This window comes from Malaya genurostris, chromosome 1, assembly GCF_030247185.1.
Source record: "Malaya genurostris strain Urasoe2022 chromosome 1, Malgen_1.1, whole genome shotgun sequence".
Taxonomy (NCBI): domain Eukaryota; kingdom Metazoa; phylum Arthropoda; class Insecta; order Diptera; family Culicidae; genus Malaya; species Malaya genurostris.
In genome coordinates, this window is record NC_080570.1 from 95,206,289 (window position 1) to 95,228,571 (window position 22,283).

The window sequence follows — 22,283 nt, forward strand, 5'->3', positions numbered from 1 at the left end:
TATATATATATATATATATATATATATATATATATATATATATATATATATATATATATATATATATATATATATATATATATATATATATATATATATATATATATATATAATATAATACAATAATAATACTTCTCGGTTAAAACAACTGTACGTGATTCGACGGGTAACACTCGATGTTCACAATTTTCTTCGTTTTTCCAAAAACAAACAGACAACCGCACTCACACGTAGCAAAATCGCGCCACCTGTGCTTGAGTTTCAAATTCTCAAAAATACGAATAGTTCTCATTTTTCGTGTATTCTAGATTTGTTTTGGTTTGATTGTATTTATTCATTCGTATAGTTTAGATACGTATATCACTATTTTATAAGCTGAATATTATTCGGATATGTCTGCAAATGAATTAAAATATGAAAGTTTGTCGATGTCAACCATGTCGCCTGAAACTGCGTTGAAACTGTTTGAGAATTGTGCATTTTTAATAATTGCCGGTGTACCTCCTGGAACCGAGTTTGGCATAGATCTTAAAAGCTTCTACGTTGGTGAAGATTTCCGCGGAGTTAAATTGATTCCGGAAGGTGTACATTTCGTTTACTGCTCTTGCCGTGGCCCGTACGGAGACATGGCACCAAGGGTCGGGTTCATACACTTTTTCAAGCGTGGAGAGATATTAATTCGAGAATGGGATAATAATACAGAGGAACTTCGTCATCGAGTTCATGATCACATTGAAACTGAACTGCAAAACATTAAAAGAAATCTTAGAAGTCTAGATGGGTAAATATGATTTTTGAGTTTGTTTAATGACGATATGAGGTAAAATCATAAGACTGATAGGTGAGGCATTCCAGGTTAATGTGAATGTGACGGAGTTCTGTCAACTTGAATTGTTTTGTATGTTCATATCTGATGTTTTTGGAAATTTTCCAAATATTCTATTAAAATTCCATTCATGGAAATGATTTTGCGACTGAGCTTACTGAGCGACTCAGATAGTTCGTGATCTAATAATTATATTGCATCTAATTTTTACGAAAATACTAAAGGAAGCCAAGAATATTGATGTATCGGTAGAACAATCCATTCATGAGTTTTATGAATCACTTCTATAAAGTTATTACCTGCCACATATGAAAGCCATACATTTCTATGAATTTGGTAAACGAAGCTGACTATTATATTTACAACATAAAAATACTGTCGAATTCATATAGGTTCTGACCACGTATTGATTTGAGTGTTACTACCTTTCTACTGAAGGTGTGTGATGTTAGTTAATTTAATGTTCAATGTCATTTACTCGTATTACCATGAAGCCCTATCCCAAAATAGAAATGATAAATTGTAATAGAAGTAGGACACACATATGTTTGACATAATTGAATCCTAGCTCTTTATTTCAGGTACTTGGCACCATATGATTATGATGGGTACGTGAAATGGAGTAAGTTATCGGCTAACATCACAGAAGAAACAATTCGCAGACATTCTCCAGACAGTGGAATAATACGTAACACAATAGAACTTCTTTCATGTTCTGATGCTGACCGACCAAGAGGGGTAAATTCAGAAGCAACTTCGCCAAGGTCAAGAATTCGTATGTCCGTGGATGCGGAAGAGTTGCTTCCCAAACTAAAAGCCGTACCTGGAACTACACCAAAATTTACTTGCCTTCCTCATCGTTGTCCTGAGGGTGCATCTCCTGCAGAAGTATCAATGCATTATATAGATTCCATAGCAGCTGTCGAAATGCTCCTGAGCAACCGCGAGAAAGAATTTTTCGAAGAAATTGAGTTTACCTTTGTATTATTTGTTTGCTGCCATTCCATAGAAGCGTTAAACCATTGGCGGAAAATTTTGCTTCTTTTAAGCAATTCCGAAAAGGCAGTAGAAAAGTATAAAGGCTTTTACAAAAACTATCTCACAGTTTTACAGTATCAGCTGGTTGAACTTCCAATCGAACTCATGGAACAGACTCAAAACAATACGGTGTACTTGGATGTGAAGCGGTTAGTTCTTAACTGTTACCAGGCAGGAATTACAAGTGTTGCCCAGCAACTGGAAAAAAGTGTAAGAGAAACTTTATTATGGAAATTTGACAATTTGTTCGAAGAAGATCCTGATGACATGCCTACCATAGTAGAATTTTAGATAAATAAATACTTAAATGTTACATAAACTGTTTGTGTTTTGACAAAAGATTAGATATTGCTACAAACTGATGACAATATGATTCTTCAGGGATATATGGTTCATTTACCATTATTTTAAAGTCATCATATAGAGTGAAATCGTAAAAAGAATTAAAACTTGGTTCAAACATTCGATTTGTTAGCCTACATATGTTTTTTAATTTGTTTTCATTCAAAAGACCAGTAAATCTTGAGTTCTTAGGATTAACTAATTTAAATAGGATAAACTCGATTTATAATGAGAAAAACTTTGTTTCAACCGGAATGGCAGACTAGTATAACCATAGAGCCGACCACGAATCGCTACGTTGCACTTTCGCAAGATAAACTTTACGCTATACAAAAAACTGCATGCAAGCAAGACTTGAACACAAGCTTGGAGATGGAAAGGTTAAATACTGTAGATCAGGGGTTCCCAAACTATTTTGGGTCAGGGACCCCTTTACTAAAATTAACTTAGGCCTCATACCCCCATCAACAAATTTCTTTGAAAATTCAATTTATTTCTTTTTTAATATTGATGTAAAATACTTACCAATTTCTGCGGATGGTCAAATAAACGCAACTTTTTTAGCGTAAATATTTCAAATAACAACTTATATCAAACAATAGGGGGTCGATTTCTAGACCTCGTCGACCCCCATAGTCAGTTTTTGTTACGTCGACCCCCGCAAAAAGGATATCGACCCCAAGGGGTCTATATCGACCACTTTGGGAACCCCTGCTATAGATCTTAGCACTGGCAAGCACATAGATATAGTTGCATATATTTGGGCTAATGATAGAATTTCGGCGGATATAAGGCAAATACAAATCAAGGTGAATAGAGTCAGACCCTGTCAGCTTGGAGCGAGGTCAATCTTCAGTTCAGCAATGCCATCGCACGGCATCACATTCAAAATATCATGCCAATTGTATGGGTGCGCAGTGCTGCTATTTTGACGAGCACGAATTTGACATTTCTCTCCCCTACTTCTATGTGCCAGATTCGAGTACGCAGGGCGCCATGCTCGCAAAAAAGATGTTGCCAATGATTTGTTCGGGAAATTTGAGAGCTGGATATCTTGTTAATATGATGTCTTTGACTCTTTAACCTGAAAACTTTATGTTGCTTCTAAAGCGGCCTTTACACGAGTCTTATTTTTGTCATTTCTAATTATAACTAAGTAATAATATTTTAAATTTGCATAGAATCTGGTCATTACTGCACCATAAACGTTCATTAAAATGATATTATTTTTTAGTAATGACACTTTTAATGATCGTGTAAGGTTCGCTTAAGGATCACTTTAATAAAACTCTCGTTCAATTGCACATTAAAAATAAAGTAATTTGACAGTTGGTTTAAAATATCGATAATTTGAAATTTTAGTTACCTCAGATCTCACAATAGTCCTAATTTTCACAGTATTCTCGTCAAATCGGGTCAGTTTTATGATTGATTCGCATTGTTCGGAACATTTGGAACACCTTTTTCTCTAGAAATACCTTCTTAGTAACTTTTGAGAACCAAAAAGTAACTGTGCTTGTAACGTACTTGAATTAACGTTCCACGTCACATCCGATCAATAACACCTGAAGCTCCCGTGGTTATAAATACTTGCAGCTCCCTCCTCGTTATAACAATTCACCGTTCTTCTTACTCTTCAAAGTAAATGTTGATGGATGACTTATTAGCCGTTTAAAAAAAAACGCGTGATTTGTACTGTAGAATATCGATTCAATTAATACACAGATAACAGATAAAAGAGTCGAACTCGACTGTTCGCCGCGATCTTTCAAAACGTTCCACTACGTTCTGGAACGGTAACAAAATCCTCCTGCCTTTTATAGAAATATTTTACCTACAACAATTTTAACACTTATCACACGATCACCCTAAGTGTTAAAGAAAATTTTATTTCCATATCGCATAAATCACACGAGAATTCCGTCGGAATAAAACAAAAATAAACTTGTCATTTTAACCAATAGCAAAACGAAAGTCTAGCGTGAATTGAATGCTGCACCTAAAATTGTAAATTATAATAAGACACTTAATTGTTCTGGATGACTGGAAAATGAAAGTGCGCGAGCTTACCATAGTTGAGCAAGATTCTGCAAATTAGAAAGATATCCTGCCGCTGGATCTCGCACATACTTATTTAGGACTAAAAAGACTAGCGCAAGTGCACTTCGAGTACAAGTTTAGCTAGATTTATTATTACATGTCAGAGAAATAAATGATTACCCGACAATGGACTGAAGTCGTCGCAGCATGAGTGCCTGGAAGGGAGGCTCAATGGGTCGGAAAGATCATGATGCCGGTTTTCTGGGATTGTCATAGTATTCTTTTGGAGTACTAAATTGACTAAGGTCTGAGGCCAGTGTGTTTTGGCTGTTCTAGAGGGTTAATTTAACGCTTCAAATCTGATTTTTTAAAGAAACGGTGACGAACATAAAAAAACCCAACTGACAATCTCTTAGAAAATTAGTTCAGATTATTCTGTGAAAATTTCAGAATGATTCATTGACTAAATTGAATTACATAGCTGAAAACGGAAACTTTCAACTTGTTCTTTGAATATCTCGCCTTCAAAGGTATGCAAAAAATCTATCCTGACAATGTCTAGATAATTTAATTTAGATGCGATTAGTGCATAAAAAATTGATTGATTTTCCAGAAGGCCGAGCAATGAGTTGTTCTCTCGTACAAAACATTACATCTCAGTTGATCAACACGGCTTTATGCCCGGGCGTTCGGTCAGTACTAATCTTCTGGATTTTACCTCGACCTGTATTTCACGTTTGGAGGAAAAAGTACAAATTGATGCCGTATATACTGATCTAAAAGCGGCATTCGACCGAATTGATCACCGTATTCCTTTGTGCAAGTTATCGCGTCTGGGCGCAACACAAAAGTTCATTGACTGGCTTTGCTCTTACTTAAGTGGTAGAGTCTTACGAGTCAAGCTTGATTCCTGTATGTCATCCTCGTTCTCGAACATATCTGGTGTACCTCAAGGCAGCAACTTGGGTCCACTTCTGTTCTCGCTGTTTTTTAATGACGCTTTTTTGCTGCTCGATAGTGGCTGCAAATTAGTTTACGCCGACGATTTGAAACTTTACCTTGAGGTACGCTCTATTGACGACTGCGTGCGTCTTCAAAAGCTTCTGGATAAATTTGTTACCTGGTGTCGAAGGAACTGGCTTATCGTCAGCATAGCAAAATGTCAGGTCATAACATTCCACCGAATTTTGAATCCATTTCTTTTTGACTATAAAATTGACGGACAAACGCTTCAAAGAGTTGATCGTGTTAATGACCTTGGTGTTTTGTTGGATTCCAAACTAACTTTTAATCTACATCGTTCCACACTAATTACAAAAGCGACTCGACAATTAGGATTTATTGCTAAGATCGGATGTGATTTTAAGGATCCACATTGTTTGAAGGCATTATACTGCTCGCTAGTTCGGCCTATACTTGAAAATGCTAGCATAGTTTGGAGTCCGTATCAACTAGCTTGGAGTTTACGAATTGAACGTGTGCAAAAAAGATTTGTTCGATTCGCTCTAAGGAATCTACCCTGGCAAAATCCGCTAGATCTTCCACCGTATCCCGATCGCTGCCGTCTGATTGGTTTGGACACACTGGAACGGCGCAGAAAAATTCAGCAAGCAATTATTGTTGCGAAAATAGTAAACGGCGATATTGACTCTTCGAAGCTTTTATCGAGTCTTGATTTCCGTGCTTCACAACGATCGCTACGTTCTACTGGTTTACTTCAACCGAGATTTCACCGAACGACGTTTGGATTCTATGAACCGATAACAGCATGCATCAGAACATTTGGGACTGTTGAACATCTCTTCGATTTCGGCGAACCTACACATAAATTTGCGCAGAAAGTGTTACGTTCCACTATTTTATAACTTGACTACATTATATTCATTAAGACCTTTTATTGTCGGATGAATTAGAGAAAAAATAAATAAATAAATAAAATAAATAAACAGCAAGTGACAGTTTCTCTTTGTTCAATCTCTCTTTCGATTATTGTGATGTGATCTAAAAAGATTTTCTTGGATTTCAAAGTTCTGTTTAGAAGTCGATCGTTTCGAGCATCATTCTATGCAAAGAGTTAAGTGATAAACGTGTAAACCGCTTGGTAATTAATAGAAGAGAAAGTAAACAAAGAGAAGCTGTCACTTGCTGTTACGGCCTTCTGGAAAATCAACCGAGATATGTTGTTGCGATAAAAATGAAGTTAGGTAACGTAACGAAAAATGAGAGAAATATCAAAATTTTCTTGGCCACATCGAGAGTTATTTTGCACATTTGCAAGAGAGCATGGAGAGAAGTGTAATAAGCAGAGCGAGGCACGTGGTTATACGCGACCTACTGGCCTCAGCCCTTAAAGACCTAAATCGCTGTGAAAGGCCTTACATGAAGCACATGAACATCGCTACCATAGGTAAACTCAACAGTTTAGTGCTTCAATTACTTGCTCATCCATCTTGTTTACCTGATTTGACCTTCTCGAACTGTTCCCAAACCTCAAGTCATCTATGTTAGTTTCGTTTTGGAATTTTCGACCGCTACTTCCGGAATCTGATACCGAAACCTGTATAGCTAAAGTAAGTTTGTATTACCATCAACTAAAATGACCTACAAATTTAGAAGATGGAGCGTCGTATTTCACACAAATTTTTATTCAAGAACATGTAAAATTTTGTGATTTGAAAATTACATGGCTTGAATACGAACGAAATAAAAAACAAAAGACCTTTATATCAGCAGCGCGACTTGAACCGAGAAACATTAGATCACAAGCACATCGGTAACTCGACTGAACCACAGAGCTCATATCTGTTCATTGAAGAATTGATACATATAAATCCATACAGCGGCACTTGGTAGCCGAGTGCAAATTACATTCGGAGCGTGTAAAATTCTGTGCGAGTGGAATATCGCGTTTGTAGAATTCTGTGACCTGTAATATCCATTTTTTTTCTCTGTGTAATAATGATAGTTCCATGATCGGTAAACAATTTATTACTTTCTCTTCCAATCTTCATTTTTAATCGCCACCCTTTGTTCATTTTCTGATTTTCTGCCATCGAGCTTATTCATTCGGATTTATTCAGTGGCGGCAGCTGAACCAGTGAAACAGATAAATTCATTCGTGCTTGAAATGTAGGAAAGCAATGTATCTCATTTGAGTCTGATAACAAAAGTCAATTGAATGAATGAGAATATAATGACAGTGAAAGGCCAGAAATTTCATTTTCACCCTGAAACTATCGCTATTTACTGCGTTACCTGGAATATTTGAAGTTTTTATTGATCAATATAATAGATCAAATATAATATTGTTCATTACCTGATCTAAATGCATCAAGTTATGTTTTCAAGTCGTATGTCTATTTGATACTAGAGATTGTCCCGACAACTACCAGTTTATTGCTACAATTCGAATTACCACTTCTGTCTTTTAACGTTAATGTGTTAATTACCTTGACGTTCACCACCGCTACTTTCGCGCACGAAGTCAACATTTCTCTCTTTTTAAACTATGTACGTGATTGTCTAAAAAACGACCGGTGAATCAGTGCAGTGAACATCCACACAAATGAACACATATTTGGCATACAGCGCCGCAATGCACACATGTTAAATACGGCAAATTCATCAATAAATTACCGATATACAAGCGCTTAAAATTAGGTCCAAAAAATCTATCACCGAAAGTTCTGAATTGACATGCTAGTCCCCGTAGAACCAACAGATTCAATATACTCAAACACGGGGTGCAGCTGACGGAAGAAAATGACTCACAACAAAAAAACAAGCCTCCAACGAGCGACAAGCTAGCTTCGTTTGCAGCTGGCTGCTAAACAAAGTTAAAATTGTAAGATGACATTTTACATATTTATAGATTACCTTTTGTGCGAACGATCATGCGATGGCGTAAATACTCTCTGTACCGAGCGAAGCATATCAGCTACTATATGAAATTCTAGGTGCAGATCAACGATCGCAACCATCGGTCCTACACGAAAAATCAATAGGATGACATCATTTATGTGATTGGATTGTGAAAACAAAGCTCGATTCTAACCAACTTTTCAATAGTATGCCGTTGAAATACTGAAACGACGTTACCATACATGTTTAAGTTAAATGTTTCCGAATCGATTGGTAGTTAAATTATATAAATCCATTCACAGATCACTGAGCTATTATCGTATAATTAGTTATAGCCTAATTGATTGTCGTAAAATAATTATTAAAATTATGACAGAAAAAGCTTACGCGGCTAGTTTTCTAATTTTTAATGACACCCGGCCACGTATAGTGAACAAACCAATCTTCAATATGGTACGTACACGTCATTGAAGCAAGATCTGGCTATGCTCACTCGACGACACAACAAATTCACCATTGCTGGGACCTGAACGCACGGCATGAGCTGTGTGGAAACAAAAGACAGAATTGAAACGGATTCGTGCTTGCCGAATACTACGAAGCTGGACAGTACAGCATCCTCGCTCCAGATCCTTTCCAGATCGGAAGTTTATTCCATTTTAGATATAATCATCAGTAACATCGTCATAGAAAGCTCTCCGGTTGTCTTCAACGAGCTCTCTTCCAACCACTTTCCAGTAATATTGACGTTGGGGTCTTCACCAGAAACATGCCTATTCAATCTCGGAACTATTATCCCACCGACTGGGTCCAATTTCAACAAATCGCCGACTAACTTATTAATATCGATTTGCCACTAGATTCCCCGATGGAAATCGACGCGGTCCTATCCTATCTTCCAGCATTCAATCACAGTCGTTCGTGATAGGACGGTTCCAGTACAACATATGCCGAGTTCCTCTCTTCAAATTGACAGTGTCACCACGAAACTCATCTGACTTCGAAATATATACCTGAGGCAGTATCAACGAACTGGCATCCTAAATAAGAAGACCTCTTATAACAACTAAACTAGGATAATCCAGGAAAGGATAACTGAGCTTCGCAACAGGAACAGCAAAAGCTTCGAGAAATTCTCCCACATTCAAAGCCCTTCTGGTCCTTAACGAAGGTGCTTAAGAAAAAACCGAAGCCTATTCCTCCTCTGATGTCACCCCAGGTAGAGTCACTGCGAATGAGCTGATGGCTATTGTGTAAAAATCCAAAAATATGAAAGTTCCGGTTTCGACAATACTTTCAACATTGAGCTGAAACATTTGAGTATTCTTAGCTAAAATTTTTAACGGGTGCTGGAAGCTTAGATACTTCCCTTAAATGTGGAAGTTAGCTAAAGTTATCCCAGTTTTGAAATCGGGGAAATATTTGCAAGCTGAAAAATTGTGATCGAGACAGGTCATCTTGTTTCCACACTCAAGATTAATAAACAGATATTTATGCAAAAACAAATTATGCCACGTATAGGGAAGAGTAAGGCAGTTTTAATGCTAAAATTATTATTAACAAATATTATTTTAATAATAATTGCTATCATTATTAACAAATTAAATTAAACTCCGTGGTTAAAGATTGAGTATGATTTTTATTTCACTAGATTTGATTCTAACATTCGAATTGTGTTTTAGCTGTTTGATATATAGTATAGATGTAAATATTTCCTGCTAGAATTATTTGCATTAAACATTTTTTATGTGGATAATAGTAAATCATCATGGTAATTATTTCAAAGGTTGTCAAAATTAACATGCAGATCTCACAGCTGTTTTGTAGGACATAGTATTTCATACTCGTACTATATTGGTAAAGTGTTTTTGAGTACATTTTCTGGGTTCTTATGAAATATGTAGCATATAATGCATCGATAGTAAAGAGTGTACACAACTTCTCAATTTGTTATAAAAGGAATTAAAATGTTATTGTTTCCCTGTTCCATGTCCATCATTCTAACTATAAGATACACTTCACTTGCTGGACCATATTTTAGATATTTATATATATCAAGTTTCAACATAAAACTGCAATGAGATTCCAATTATCTTCAAATGTTTTATTGTTTCACGTTGTGATGTTGACCGAAACCGGCATATTAAAAACATGGTTTCGTTCTATGTTTATACTTTGCATAAAATGGAATTTTTCATACCTATTTTCAAGTAGTAGTAGGTATTATTCAAGTTTCATCGTTGCCTGTTAGTAGATGAAGCTCAAATTCAGGTTTATTTATTTTTATCGTGCTAAAAAAAAGTATTTTTCGCGACTAAATATTAAATTGTACAAGCTTCTCCTGGGCGGATCACATCCATAATGCTGTTACACCAGAATTATTGCTTCTCAGATCGTTGTGGTATCTGAAAAGGTAATGAAATTTTAGATATAAATTCATGTAAAGAAAAATTGAATTGTATCATTTAGTTTTACATTCATTGAACACTTATATCATCTTGATAGTTTATTTTGTCTTGTGATTTATGCCATAAAATCGTCATGAACTTATTTTCTATATTTTCAGTACCCCACAAAGGGTGTCCTATGCAAAAATGATACCAACAATACTAAAAAAGTAGATCTGCAGTGTATTTGTACATATTTCTTATATCCGTGAAAAGGCACAATAAACTATAACAGGAAGAAATGAGTATTTAGTTGTTTTTATTTTCTATTACTGTTTAACAATTCATCAAAAACATTTTTTTAATTCTAAGCAATTTAGTACGGCATGACATTTGTGCATAATGCTATGTTGTAACAGTAAATTACTTATGTATTACCTTTTCCATGTGTTTTCCTAACGCCAATTTTGCAGCTTGCATTAGCTCCGGATTTTCAGCTAGAGTGTCAGCAAGTGCCGCCAGAAGAACATCTAAAATATTTTCAAATGTATCTGATTAGTAGTGCACCTTACATGTACCTCCGTTTTCGATTGTTTTAAACTTATTTTTTACTATTCTAGAAGAATAAACTCATATTTTTATACAAACCTAGAATCTTTTTTTGAAGAACTGGGGAGATACGTCCGTGAGTACCTTCCGATTCCAGGAATGTTGTTAATTTTTCTAATGCATGTTGTGCCGGTTCCGAACCGCGTGTCAACGATTGGGTAAACATTACTTTGGCCAGCTGGTAGATTACCTCCTCGAGTGAATATTCTGCGTACAAAAAGTCTGCTAGTCTAAGTCTGCCTACCACGTCATCGTAGTCTTGTGTTGATTCTGTTACAAAGATATGTGTATCAACAACAGTAAACAAAAATACTTTTCTTCTAGGAGTTAGGCTTAATTTGTCCTTAAGTTTACATATTTTTTTACTTTTCGTCTTCGAGTTGTTGATGTATATCAGTTTATGTTGAACTATTATACCATTTAGTAGTTCAACATTCTGCACTTTACGTCTGCTGGTCCGTAGCAGACGTAAAGTGCAGAACATTTTTTGGTTTTGCACCGCAGTGCAATGTCCTAGCTGACGTACCGAACGAAAACACTTCAGGTTTGGTCATTTATGGATTGGCCTTATTTTGTGCTTAGGGCACGTAACCGGTATTAATTCTCACAACGTTTTATCTTCGATTCGTCAGTGCATATCAGTTTATGTTTAAACTATACGATCATAGGTTCATGTTGAACTCCTAGGTAGGAGAAATCAACTGTTATACACTGACGAAACGAAGAGAAAATAAGAATACTCTTACTCACCCGATTGATCATTCAAATCATTAAACTTAAGCAAATTCGGCAATCGTTCGATAATTTTAAGTATTTCAGGAGGAAGTGTGACTTGTGGTTCGATCAGATCGTTGGCTATTAAAGCTTCAGTTTGCGTAGCGACCGTCGTCTGGGCTTCAGTTGCGGTAGTCATTGCAGTGCTACTTAAATGTTCTTGTTCAGAATGTGATTGACGCTCCGTCTTAAGCGAGCGACTTGAGTATGTATTCTGCAAATAATCAATGCCGAGACGTATATCCCTTAGGAATTTGATGGCATTTTCACGGGTCATCTAAAAACACAGGGTCATACAAATAGAAGTAATATAATCATATAAACTCATTTCTCTTTACCAAACCCTTCTGAATGAGCTCTTCGACACCTCGTGCTACTCCAGCTTCATCACCAGTCCAGAATACATATTGCGCCATATCAAATGCAGAATATTGACCCCCGCTGTGTCGCAACAGCACTTCAGCATCCTTTAAATATGAAAAGTAATAGACTTGTTCTTAATTTTATTCCATTAATTAAGGGTGATTTTTTTTACTCCTCGTCGCTGGCCGTTCTTAGTAAGCGAACTGGATCCTGAAGTGACTTTTAGAACTTCTTCGGGCTGTGAAGCAGCTGTTGTTTTAGGAATTGCTTGTGCTGTAGTCTCTGGTGTGTTATGTTGACCAAATGTTAGTCGTACCGTTCCCGGAAGCAACTGTAAAACAAAATGTTTGGTAAAACGTTGAAACTATTATATAGTACAATATTATAATATATTATATTATATTGTATTATAATATATTATATTATATTATTTTAGATTATATTATATTATATTATATTATATTATATTATATTATATTATATTATATTATATTATTATCCATATTGTCACGCTTCGTATTTTTCTGGAGCAGGTCAATGAATTTCAACTTTACTTGTTCTTCATTGACTACGAAAAAGCCTTCAACCTACTCAGTCACGAAAACCTGTGGGGCGCTTAAAGGCGCAAGGGCATCCCAGATAAAATCGTCAACCTCATCGAAGCGCAGTATGAGGCTTTCACGTGTAGAGTACTGCATAATGGAGTCTTGTCTGACCTTATTCGGGTAGTCGCTGGAGTGAGGCAAGGATGTATTCTATCACCGGTACTGTTCCTCATCGTGATAGACGAGATAATGGTTGGTGCCATTGATCGTGTACAAAACCGTGGGCTGCTTTGGCAGCCTATCACTATGGAGCATCTCAACGACCTCGATTTGGCAGATGACGTTGTTCTAGTATCGCAACGGTGCTCTGACATGCAGAGTAAGCTCAACGATCTCGTCGAATGCTGGTCAGGTAGTGGATAAAGTTGAAAGCTTTCAAAATCTTGGCAGCCAGATAGCGTCATACGATGGGACCAAGAGCGACATAGGCGCGCCGATTAAGAAGGCAAGGTCTGCCTTTGCGAGTCTACAAAATATCTGGAGATCAAATCAGATACGTCTACGCACGAAGATCCGAATTTTCAACACAAACGTGAAATCTGTACTGTTGTACGCCAGCGAAACCTGGGGTATATCAGCTGAAAGCATGCTAAAGCTGCAGGTGTTTATCAACCGATGTCTGCGGTACATAATTCGTGCCTGGTGGCCTGACAATTGGATTTCGAATGCCGAGCTCCATCCTCGTTGTCATCAGAAGCCGATATTGACTGAAATTCGGGAACGTAAGTGGCGGTGAGTCGGACACTAATTTCGAAAGAGCGGAAACGAAATCTGCAAGCAAACGCTGGACTGGAATCCAGCTGGACATCGCAGCAGAGGTAGACCTAGGGGCTCATGGCGGCGGAGCCTGAACAAGGAATTTAAGCGAGTCGATCAGAATTTGACCTGGGCCCAGGTCAAGGCGAAGGCAAACAATTGCCCAGGATGGATACCTTTCTCGTTGGCCCTTTGCACCACTGCCGATGCGCAGGACACATAATTATAATAACATAATATTATATTATATTATGTAGACATACATTTATATATTTATGGGAATAGTTGATCATACTTATTTAATTTCGAAACCCGAACTTGGAATATTGAGGTCCTGTCATACAGGGTTGCGTAAAGGAACCTGACACATTTTGTTCTCCGGTTGGTAAACGACTGGATAATGCACAATTCAGGGCCCAATGTGGTTTTCAGCCTCTTGTCCAGTAACTCCTATCCCTACCTCCCCGCGGTGCCGGCTGGGGTACGAATAACCATAGGAAAGATCGGGTAACCAAACCCGGTGACACCTTGGTCGTATGCTGACAGGGAAGGGGGGGGGGGGTGTTGCCTTCTCTTTACAGAGAATGAGTCTACCCGAGCGTCTGTTCCCCATGTTGGGGCGGCTCGCAACAGCGTTTGTTATCCATGTTAGGAGCGACTGATTACCGTCCTTGTGTCAATGTGGGACTCTAAACAGTGCTGATACGATGGCCCTCCGGCGAGACAGGAGGTTGGTGCAGGCCTAACAAATCGCCTCGGAATAATCGGCAAAGACCTACGCAACGAACAAAGGACTTCGCAGAATACGACCGAATGCTGCATTATGAGCTTCAAATCCGTGGCTTCGATATCGTAGCACTGCAGGAACTTTGTTGGACGGGACAGAAGGTGTGGAAAAGTGGGCATCGAGCGGCTCCCTTTTACCAGAGCTGTGGTACAACCAGCGTTCTAGGAACGGGGTTTGTAGTGTTGTGCAAGATGCGTCAGCGCGTGATTGGGTGGCAGCCAATCAGTGATAGGATGTGCGTATTGAAAATCAAGAGCCGTTTCTTCAATTACAGCATCATCAACGTGCACTGGCCACATGAGACGAGACCCGATGACGAGAAGGGAGCATTTTACGCGCAGCTGGAACGAACCTACGACAGCTGTCCACGGCTGCATGTAAAACTCTTCATCGGCATCATGAATGCTCAGGTAGGTCGGGAGGCAATGTACAGGCCCATGAACGGGCTGGAGAGCCTACATGCGGTAACAAACGACAACGGTCAACGATGCGTAAACTTTGCAGCCTCCCGCGGAATTGTAGTTCGAAGCGCCTTCTTCTCCCGCAAAGATATCCACAAAGCCACCTGGAGATCATCTGATCAACATACGGAAATTCAAATCGACCACTTTCTCATCTCATCGACGGGCGATTCTTCTCCAACGTCATCAATGTCCGCAGTGCCAACATTGATTCTGATCACTACCTTGCGCGGTTTGTATGCGCTCAAAACTATCGACGGTGCACAACACTCGTAGCAACGCACAGCTACGTAGCGTTCGTACTGCAGAGGAATACGCGCAACAACTGCAGCTAGTGCTACCAACGGAAGAGCAGCTTGGCGCGGCGACTCTTGAAGACGGCTGGAGGAACATAAAGTCCGCTACTACCATACTAGGTACGAGGTTATCGAATCGAGGAAATAACTGGTTTGACGGCGAATGTCAGCAGTTGGTCGAAGAGAAGAATGCAGCAAGGGCGAGGATGCTGCAACACCGCACGAGAGCGAACGAGAAACGATACAGACAGGCGCGAAACTGACAGAACACAGTTTTCCGGAGGAAAAAGCGCCACCAGGAAGACCAAGATCACGAAGCGATGGAACAGCTGTACCGCGCAAATGACACACGGAAGTTCTATGAAAAGGTGAACCGCTCACGTATAGGCTTCACGAACGAACGATAGGTGAACAACAGGTGGAAGCAGTACTATGACGAGCTTCTGAATGGTGAAGCACAAGATACAGATATAACGGCACAGGAATGAATCTGGGTGCACGCTCAGCCGACGACAGATTCCCAGCACCTGATCTGTCAAATATAAGTGAGGAGATCGGCAAGCTGATGAACAACAAAGCCGCGGGCAATGACCAGTTACCACGCGAGCTGTTCAAACATGGTGGAGAGGCATTGGCTAGAGCGCTGCACTGGATGATTTCTAAGATTTGGAAGGAGGATCACCAATAGCTAAGGAATTCGTAGGGCCGTACCAAGCGTGATTTACTGGAGTCCGTGCAACTACGGATTACACATTCGCGATAAGACAAGTACTCCAGAAGTGTCGTGAATACAACGTACCCACGCATCACTTATTCATTGACTTCAAAGCGGCATACGACACAATCGATCGAGAACAGCTATGGCAGATAATGCACGAATACGGTTCCCCGGATAAACTGACGCGATTGGTCAAAGCAACGATGGATAGAGTGATGTGCTACCTCCGAGTATCTGGGACGCACAGATCTTTTTAGTTAGTGGATAGAGAAACCCACTTTGAGACTACTATACACCGGTTTCTGATTCCAAAATCACCAATAGTAGCGAAGAAAAGCTTCAAAAACGGAACTTACTTCGTTTTCTCAGCAATGGTTGAACCGATTTTCACATATCTTGATTCAAATCAATGCTCTCATTGTCTTAAAAGATACGGTGAAATTTCATCTAGATCGGACTTCCGATCCCGAAATTGTATGGCTATGAGTTTCAAAACATTCAAATTGTCATACAAAATGACGGTTCAAATTGGCACGGAAGAAGAAAACAACACCGCCTTTGGCACCGTTCGCAGCATCTTTGTTTAATTTCGTATAGCGTGCAGTGTTGTCACATTTACATCTATATCATTCATGCGAAAAATCTGTAAATCTGTATCGGGACATTAAAATGCTGCATTGAACATCTGTACATGGAAATTATAAGCGCTACGAAATGAAAAGTCATTAAATCGAATCTAGCGTAGGTAGTGTTTATTGTAATGTAATTGACAAATATTTCTAAAAACCAAGATGGTGGTTTCCAATTTGTCGATATTGTTTAAAAATTTCACATAAGGTGTGACTCAAACATTGGTTAATATTATATACCGCCCTTTGATTTATTAAGTAAATTGTTGGAAATAATCTGCATCTCCAAGTGCCAGTTTCATGAGCTAGACGGCCACACAATTAACAGGTCACGATTCTAAATACAAGAAATAGTCTTCACATAATATTTCCACTGATTTGTCCAACTCTAATTCAAATGTTCATTTCAATTTTAACCTGTAATTATCGTTCGCTGGTGTTGATATCGTATTTCATAAGGGCCCACTTTTATTTCAGTGAGCCAATGACTTATGCCTTTGACATTACCCACCCGACTTTTCTAAACTGTGTAAAGAATCCACACTTACCGTAAATAATCTTTACTTGGAAAGAATTTCGAGAAGCCAAATGAATGGGAAACTCACAGAAAAGATGATTTTTTGGAAAAAAAAAGATACGCTCAGAGACAGAACACGAACCTGCGTTCTTTTGCAATCCGTGCATACACGTTACCATTTTCGCCACCCTAAGCTGTGATAGTAACGGCTCTACAACAAGACTGGGTCTGGTGAGCGTACATAAAACATGGTCTAAACCCTAGCCGCCTCACGACCGATATCATATATACAAATGTCTTCTCTGATCATCAGACAACAATTATTCCAAGAAAGTTTATTTTAGCCTGAATGCCTGTTCAAACATTTCCGGTGTTTTTGGAATATATATTTGCACTAATATGATCTATGGGACTTTTTTCAGCTGTCTGTCTCGTATTTAGCAGAACAAAATTAGTTCAAAGTAGCAATATACTGTTCTTACCTTCATCAAAAAGTGATTCGAATGAGGCATTTTTGGTTCGCCTGTGATATGAAGATGATTGTGCTGATCTTCGATATGTTGCTGCCTTTGCTGTTTGTGATGGTATTCGGCTAACGTTTTTAACAACATACTTTCAGAAACTTTTGCTAGCTTTTCCGCGTAATCACTACTATTTTCGTCTTCGTCATCATTTTCGACATCGTTTTCTCCATTATCAATTCCGTTATCCTCGTCGGATGATACAATGGAAGCAGACGCTTGCGCCTCTTCCTCCAATTGCCTCTCTAGCTGAGGAAGAATTTCTTCCTTTGTGTTTGCCATTCCTCCGCTTGATGTTTGATGTTTAAGATGTTCGAGTTCGAACACTTCTTCATCAACATTCTGAAATGATACCCAACGATAATGCATTTTACGAATTATTCAAAAAAAGCTTCTTTGCATTATGTTTACATTACGAACTTAAAATAATATATCAAATTGGAAAAATTGATCTTTTATAGCAATTCTGTTAACAGTTACCTCCCACAAATAAATATTTAGCATTACGTACAACAACTATGTGCCTATACTGCCTCCGACATGAATTTAGAGGTCCTACCGCTTTGACCCAAATATAAAACTTCCGCAAAAGATAATTCCTACATGGAAAATTTACTAATTCCAGTCTATGATGCTTTTAACAATATTGACGTCCATTTGAAATGTCTCGAGCATGAATAGTTGCAAACAATACTATCGAAGTATCTCTTAGGCTGTGAACCATTCCGCGGTTAATTTAAACTTTTGGTTAAAATCTGACACTTGAGTGGTTATTTTGTGTTGAGTAGTTAAATTTAACTAAAACTGCGACCCATTTCAAAATTTGACGGACGGAAAGTTATTCGAGTTTATTTTCCACTGAAAATAATTTCAACTAAAGAATTAATATTAGAATTTTCATTGCAAGATTTTTTTTAGTGTCGGAAAATAACTATCGATCTGTCAAAAATAACCATGCTCTCGAGCAGGGTTATTTTTGACAACATCAAATTAACCGCTCGAGTGTCAGATTTTAATCAAACGTTAAAATTAACCGCGAAACGGTCACAGCCTTACTAATGAGCTTACAATTCAATTGGTAGAATAAACAAGAAATGTTTCTGTTGTATCGTATCTGACGCCTAAAAAGTAAATCGCATAGTAGAATTTGGATTTCAAAAATTTTATATCTCTTTACTTTATAATCAACAGGGCTTGTATTGTGAATCCTCATACGAACGAAGCAACAAAAAAACATCTGCTGTGAACACTATGCTTGACATAGCTGAATGAGAGACCTATATTAGAGAGAAACTGGATGCGTTAGAGTATATGCTACGGAGCAGACCAATTCCCTTGCCTAGTAAATTGCCTGTGCTGAGAGCTTAGTTAACACATGAACTAAGCAATCCATGGCAATGTAATGAAATGAAGGGTTCGCTGTCGTTAGTACTGTACGAGAAAGAAGGCCTTGCTTCACGGCGTGCTACAAGACGCGAAGTAAAGTCATATAGGCAATGTTTACGGTGTTTTAACAGTGTAGGTTTACAGAAATCATTTTTGAACATAATGTTCGCATTCCAAGACCAAATTTGATCACATTTCAAACATACTTTAAACATTTTATAGCAGAAATTTTACATTTGAGCCCATTTTCAAACCAATCAATTTGTTTCTTGGGAACTTACACTGTGCATATATCCTAGAAACACTAAAATTAATGTTCTTTAAATTAATATTCATCGGAACTAAAAGTAATGATTCTAGTTTCCTCATAGGCATCTTCAATAGGAGAACAATTCATCAAATGCTAACCTCATGAAGCATAGGTGTCAGCTAGCGGGCATATTCATGAACTAATGAACGAACGAGGCAGCTCTCCTTGTTTGGGTTGCGCTGTGTATTTTACCTGATATACGAATGTGTGTGAATAGCACAGAAGGTGAAACTCTTTTGGTAATTTTCGTTGCTTCTATTTGCAAGCCCTGATAATCAATGATTAATGACAAGATTATTATCCCTCATGTCGCCATCTACTTATAATACCAATTCAAAAACTCAAAACAGATTTCGCAGCCGATTCCTAGCGTACAGAATCATTGAGTGGCTAGTACTACGATCGTACTGACACTACGAATCCCTCCCGGTCGGGACTCGAACATGTGACAACTGATTTGTAAGACCAGCGTCGTATGCATTAAACCGCCAACCCGGAGTGTGATTTGGCAGACGGTGATTATCGATGTCACAGATCAAAGGTGAGTTTATTCTTTTCGCAACACTGCTTTTAGAAACTACTTGTAAATATCGTACCGAAAATTTCTATTTCGTAAAATTTTCAACAAAGGTGAATTTTTAAATGACACCTCAATGAGTATATTTGAATAACTCGTATTATGTTAGAAGATTCCTGATTTCAAACATCGAATTTATGATTGTTAACATTAAACTTTTTTGGCTATAATAGGGCTCTAGCTTGGTCGATGAAACGAGCAATGTCACTATGTCACGTTGAGATTAAAAATAAGCACACATTGAAAGTTGATCAAACCCATGACTGTTGTATATATACTTACCTGTCTCAAACCGTCCTCATTTTGACTTTCTGACGCCGAGGTAGAATCTGCAAAAATAATCATGTGTTAATAAAAGGTGATTTTTTTGAGGTTAGGATTTTCATGCATTAGTATTTGCTCAGATTTTTTGAGGTTATGATTTTCATGCATTATTATTTGCTCAGTATGCTTTGACATTTCATCATGAATAGACTTACTAATGAGCAACGCTTGCAAATCATTGAATTTTATTACCAAAATCAGTGTTCGGTTTCCGCTTTTTTATCGACAAATTTTGTTCAGCGATGAGGCTCATTTCTGGTTGAATGGCTACGTAAATAAGCAAAATTGCCGCATTTGGAGTGAAGAGCAACCAGAAGCCGTTCAAGAACTGCCCATGCATCCCGAAAAATGCACTGTTTGGTGTGGTTTGTACGCTGGTGGAATCATTGGACCGTATTTTTTCAAAGATGCTGTTGGACGCAACGTTACAGTGAATGGCGATCGCTATCGTTCGATGCTAACAAACTTTTTGTTGCCAAAAATGGAAGAACTGAACTTGGTTGACATGTGGTTTCAACAAGATGGCGCTACATGCCACACAGCTCGCGATTCTATGGCCATTTTGAGGGAAAACTTCGGAGAACAATTCATCTCAAGAAATGGACCGGTAAGTTGGCCACCAAGATCATGCGATTTGACGCCTTTAGACTATTTTTTGTGGGGCTACGTCAAGTCTAAAGTCTACAGAAATAAGCCAGTAACTATTCCAGCTTTGGAAGACAACATTTCCGAAGAAATTCGGGCTATTCCGGCCGAAATGCTCGAAAAAGTTGCCCAAAATTGGACTTTCCGAATGGACCACCTAAGACGCAGCCGCGGTCAACATTTAAATGAAATTATCTTCAAAAAGTAAATGTCATGTACCAATCTAACGTTTAAAATAAAGAACCGATGAGATTTTGCAAATTTTATGCGTTTTATTGTTTAAAAAAGTTCTCAAGCTCTTAAAAAATCACCCTTTATAAGGCGATCTATTTTGTTTATTGTAATATATATGATAAAATTCGTCACAAATTTTTCAAAATACCAGTAAAATCACTTGAGTTTAACAGTTTATTTAGTCATCATCATCATCAGTATATTTTATATAAAAGTAATATTTTGTACTGTAATAACAGTGACGAAAAAATATCTAACTGAACCCAATTAGTAGATCATAAAACAACTTCATCAAAACTGTATCTAATGGAAACTGTAGCTCTATGGGATGCGAGACCAGACTTATTTCTGTATTTGTTACGAAGATGTTATTATAAACTTGTTGTTGTTTGTTGATCAGGTAGTAATCGCCTATTTTGTTCATCAATAAACGTTTTCCATTTATGCATTTGATGTGTTTCAAATATTTTATCAAACTCGACCAACCCTACTCCAGACCTGGGGTTGGATCACCGATTTTGTATTCACATTTCTTTGTAATAACTTTTTCTCTGATTTTTCTTCAGGAATGGAATGTGCTATGCTCAAAAGTTGCATCCTCTTGAAAGCGCAAACTTTTTATCAACAAGTCTCAGAGTGAGTACAGAAATTCCGTAAGCAACACTCAATCAACAATGCAACAAGCTTAAGGCTAAAAAAACGGAAGAACTCCCTTTCCGTCATTTCAAATTCTTCTAACAACATCGACGATCATACAGAATCTGATTGAAAAAATAAAAGACAACGGACGGACTCTCCTTCCGTAAATCCTAACAATATTCTTCCTAGATCTGGTTGTAACGATATAGAAGAAAATTCTTCAAAAATTCCTAAAATGGACGCTTGTCGTTCAGGGAAGAAACAATAATCTATGCCCCCAGTAACAGTGATGATCTCCGACTGCAAAGCATTCCTGAGTACTGAGCTTTTCAATTCGGAGGAAGAGGAGAATTTCGAGTCTTTGTTGATGGATTGGAAGATCAAGAACGTTTTCTCTGGTATTTGTCTGAGAAACTTCATAAATTTTATTCATATGATATAAAATCCAATGGACTTGAAATTGATAATAAACTAAAAGAACTGCTCGATGTTGCCCTTTCCCAAGTAATACTCATGAAAAAACCTGTTTTAATCCACCTAGAGGTGTAATAATGCCTTTCTCATATTACTTATATTTCCAGAAATATCACTAGAAGATTCTGTGAAGAAACTTTTTTTTCAATCTTGAATAAAATAAG

The 22,283-nt window shown here is 37.9% G+C and overlaps 2 protein-coding genes across 2 annotated transcripts in view; one reads left to right on the forward strand and one right to left on the reverse strand.

Annotated features, from left to right (window-relative positions):
• The first annotated feature begins 315 nt into the window (after positions 1–315).
• Positions 316–2,183, forward strand: LOC131425138 (protein AAR2 homolog). The gene is made up of 2 exons (XM_058586753.1): positions 316–781; positions 1,408–2,183. The coding sequence occupies exons 1-2, from the start codon at positions 393–395 to the stop codon at positions 2,153–2,155; spliced, it is 1,137 nt and encodes a 378-aa protein (XP_058442736.1). The 5' UTR covers positions 316–392; the 3' UTR covers positions 2,156–2,183.
• A 7,543-nt stretch (positions 2,184–9,726) lies between these two features.
• Positions 9,727–22,283, reverse strand: part of LOC131425139 (uncharacterized) — a 39,585-nt gene continuing 27,028 nt past the window's right edge. The window contains exons 3-10 of the mRNA XM_058586755.1: positions 20,086–20,132; positions 17,492–17,872; positions 12,413–12,571; positions 12,216–12,344; positions 11,854–12,154; positions 11,143–11,373; positions 10,933–11,024; positions 9,727–10,512 (exon numbers count right to left, since the gene is read on the reverse strand). Coding sequence (XP_058442738.1) covers positions 10,486–10,512; positions 10,933–11,024; positions 11,143–11,373; positions 11,854–12,154; positions 12,216–12,344; positions 12,413–12,571; positions 17,492–17,872; positions 20,086–20,132 — 1,367 coding nt within the window. The 3' untranslated portion in view covers positions 9,727–10,485. The remainder of the gene's footprint in view (positions 10,513–10,932; positions 11,025–11,142; positions 11,374–11,853; positions 12,155–12,215; positions 12,345–12,412; positions 12,572–17,491; positions 17,873–20,085; positions 20,133–22,283) is intronic.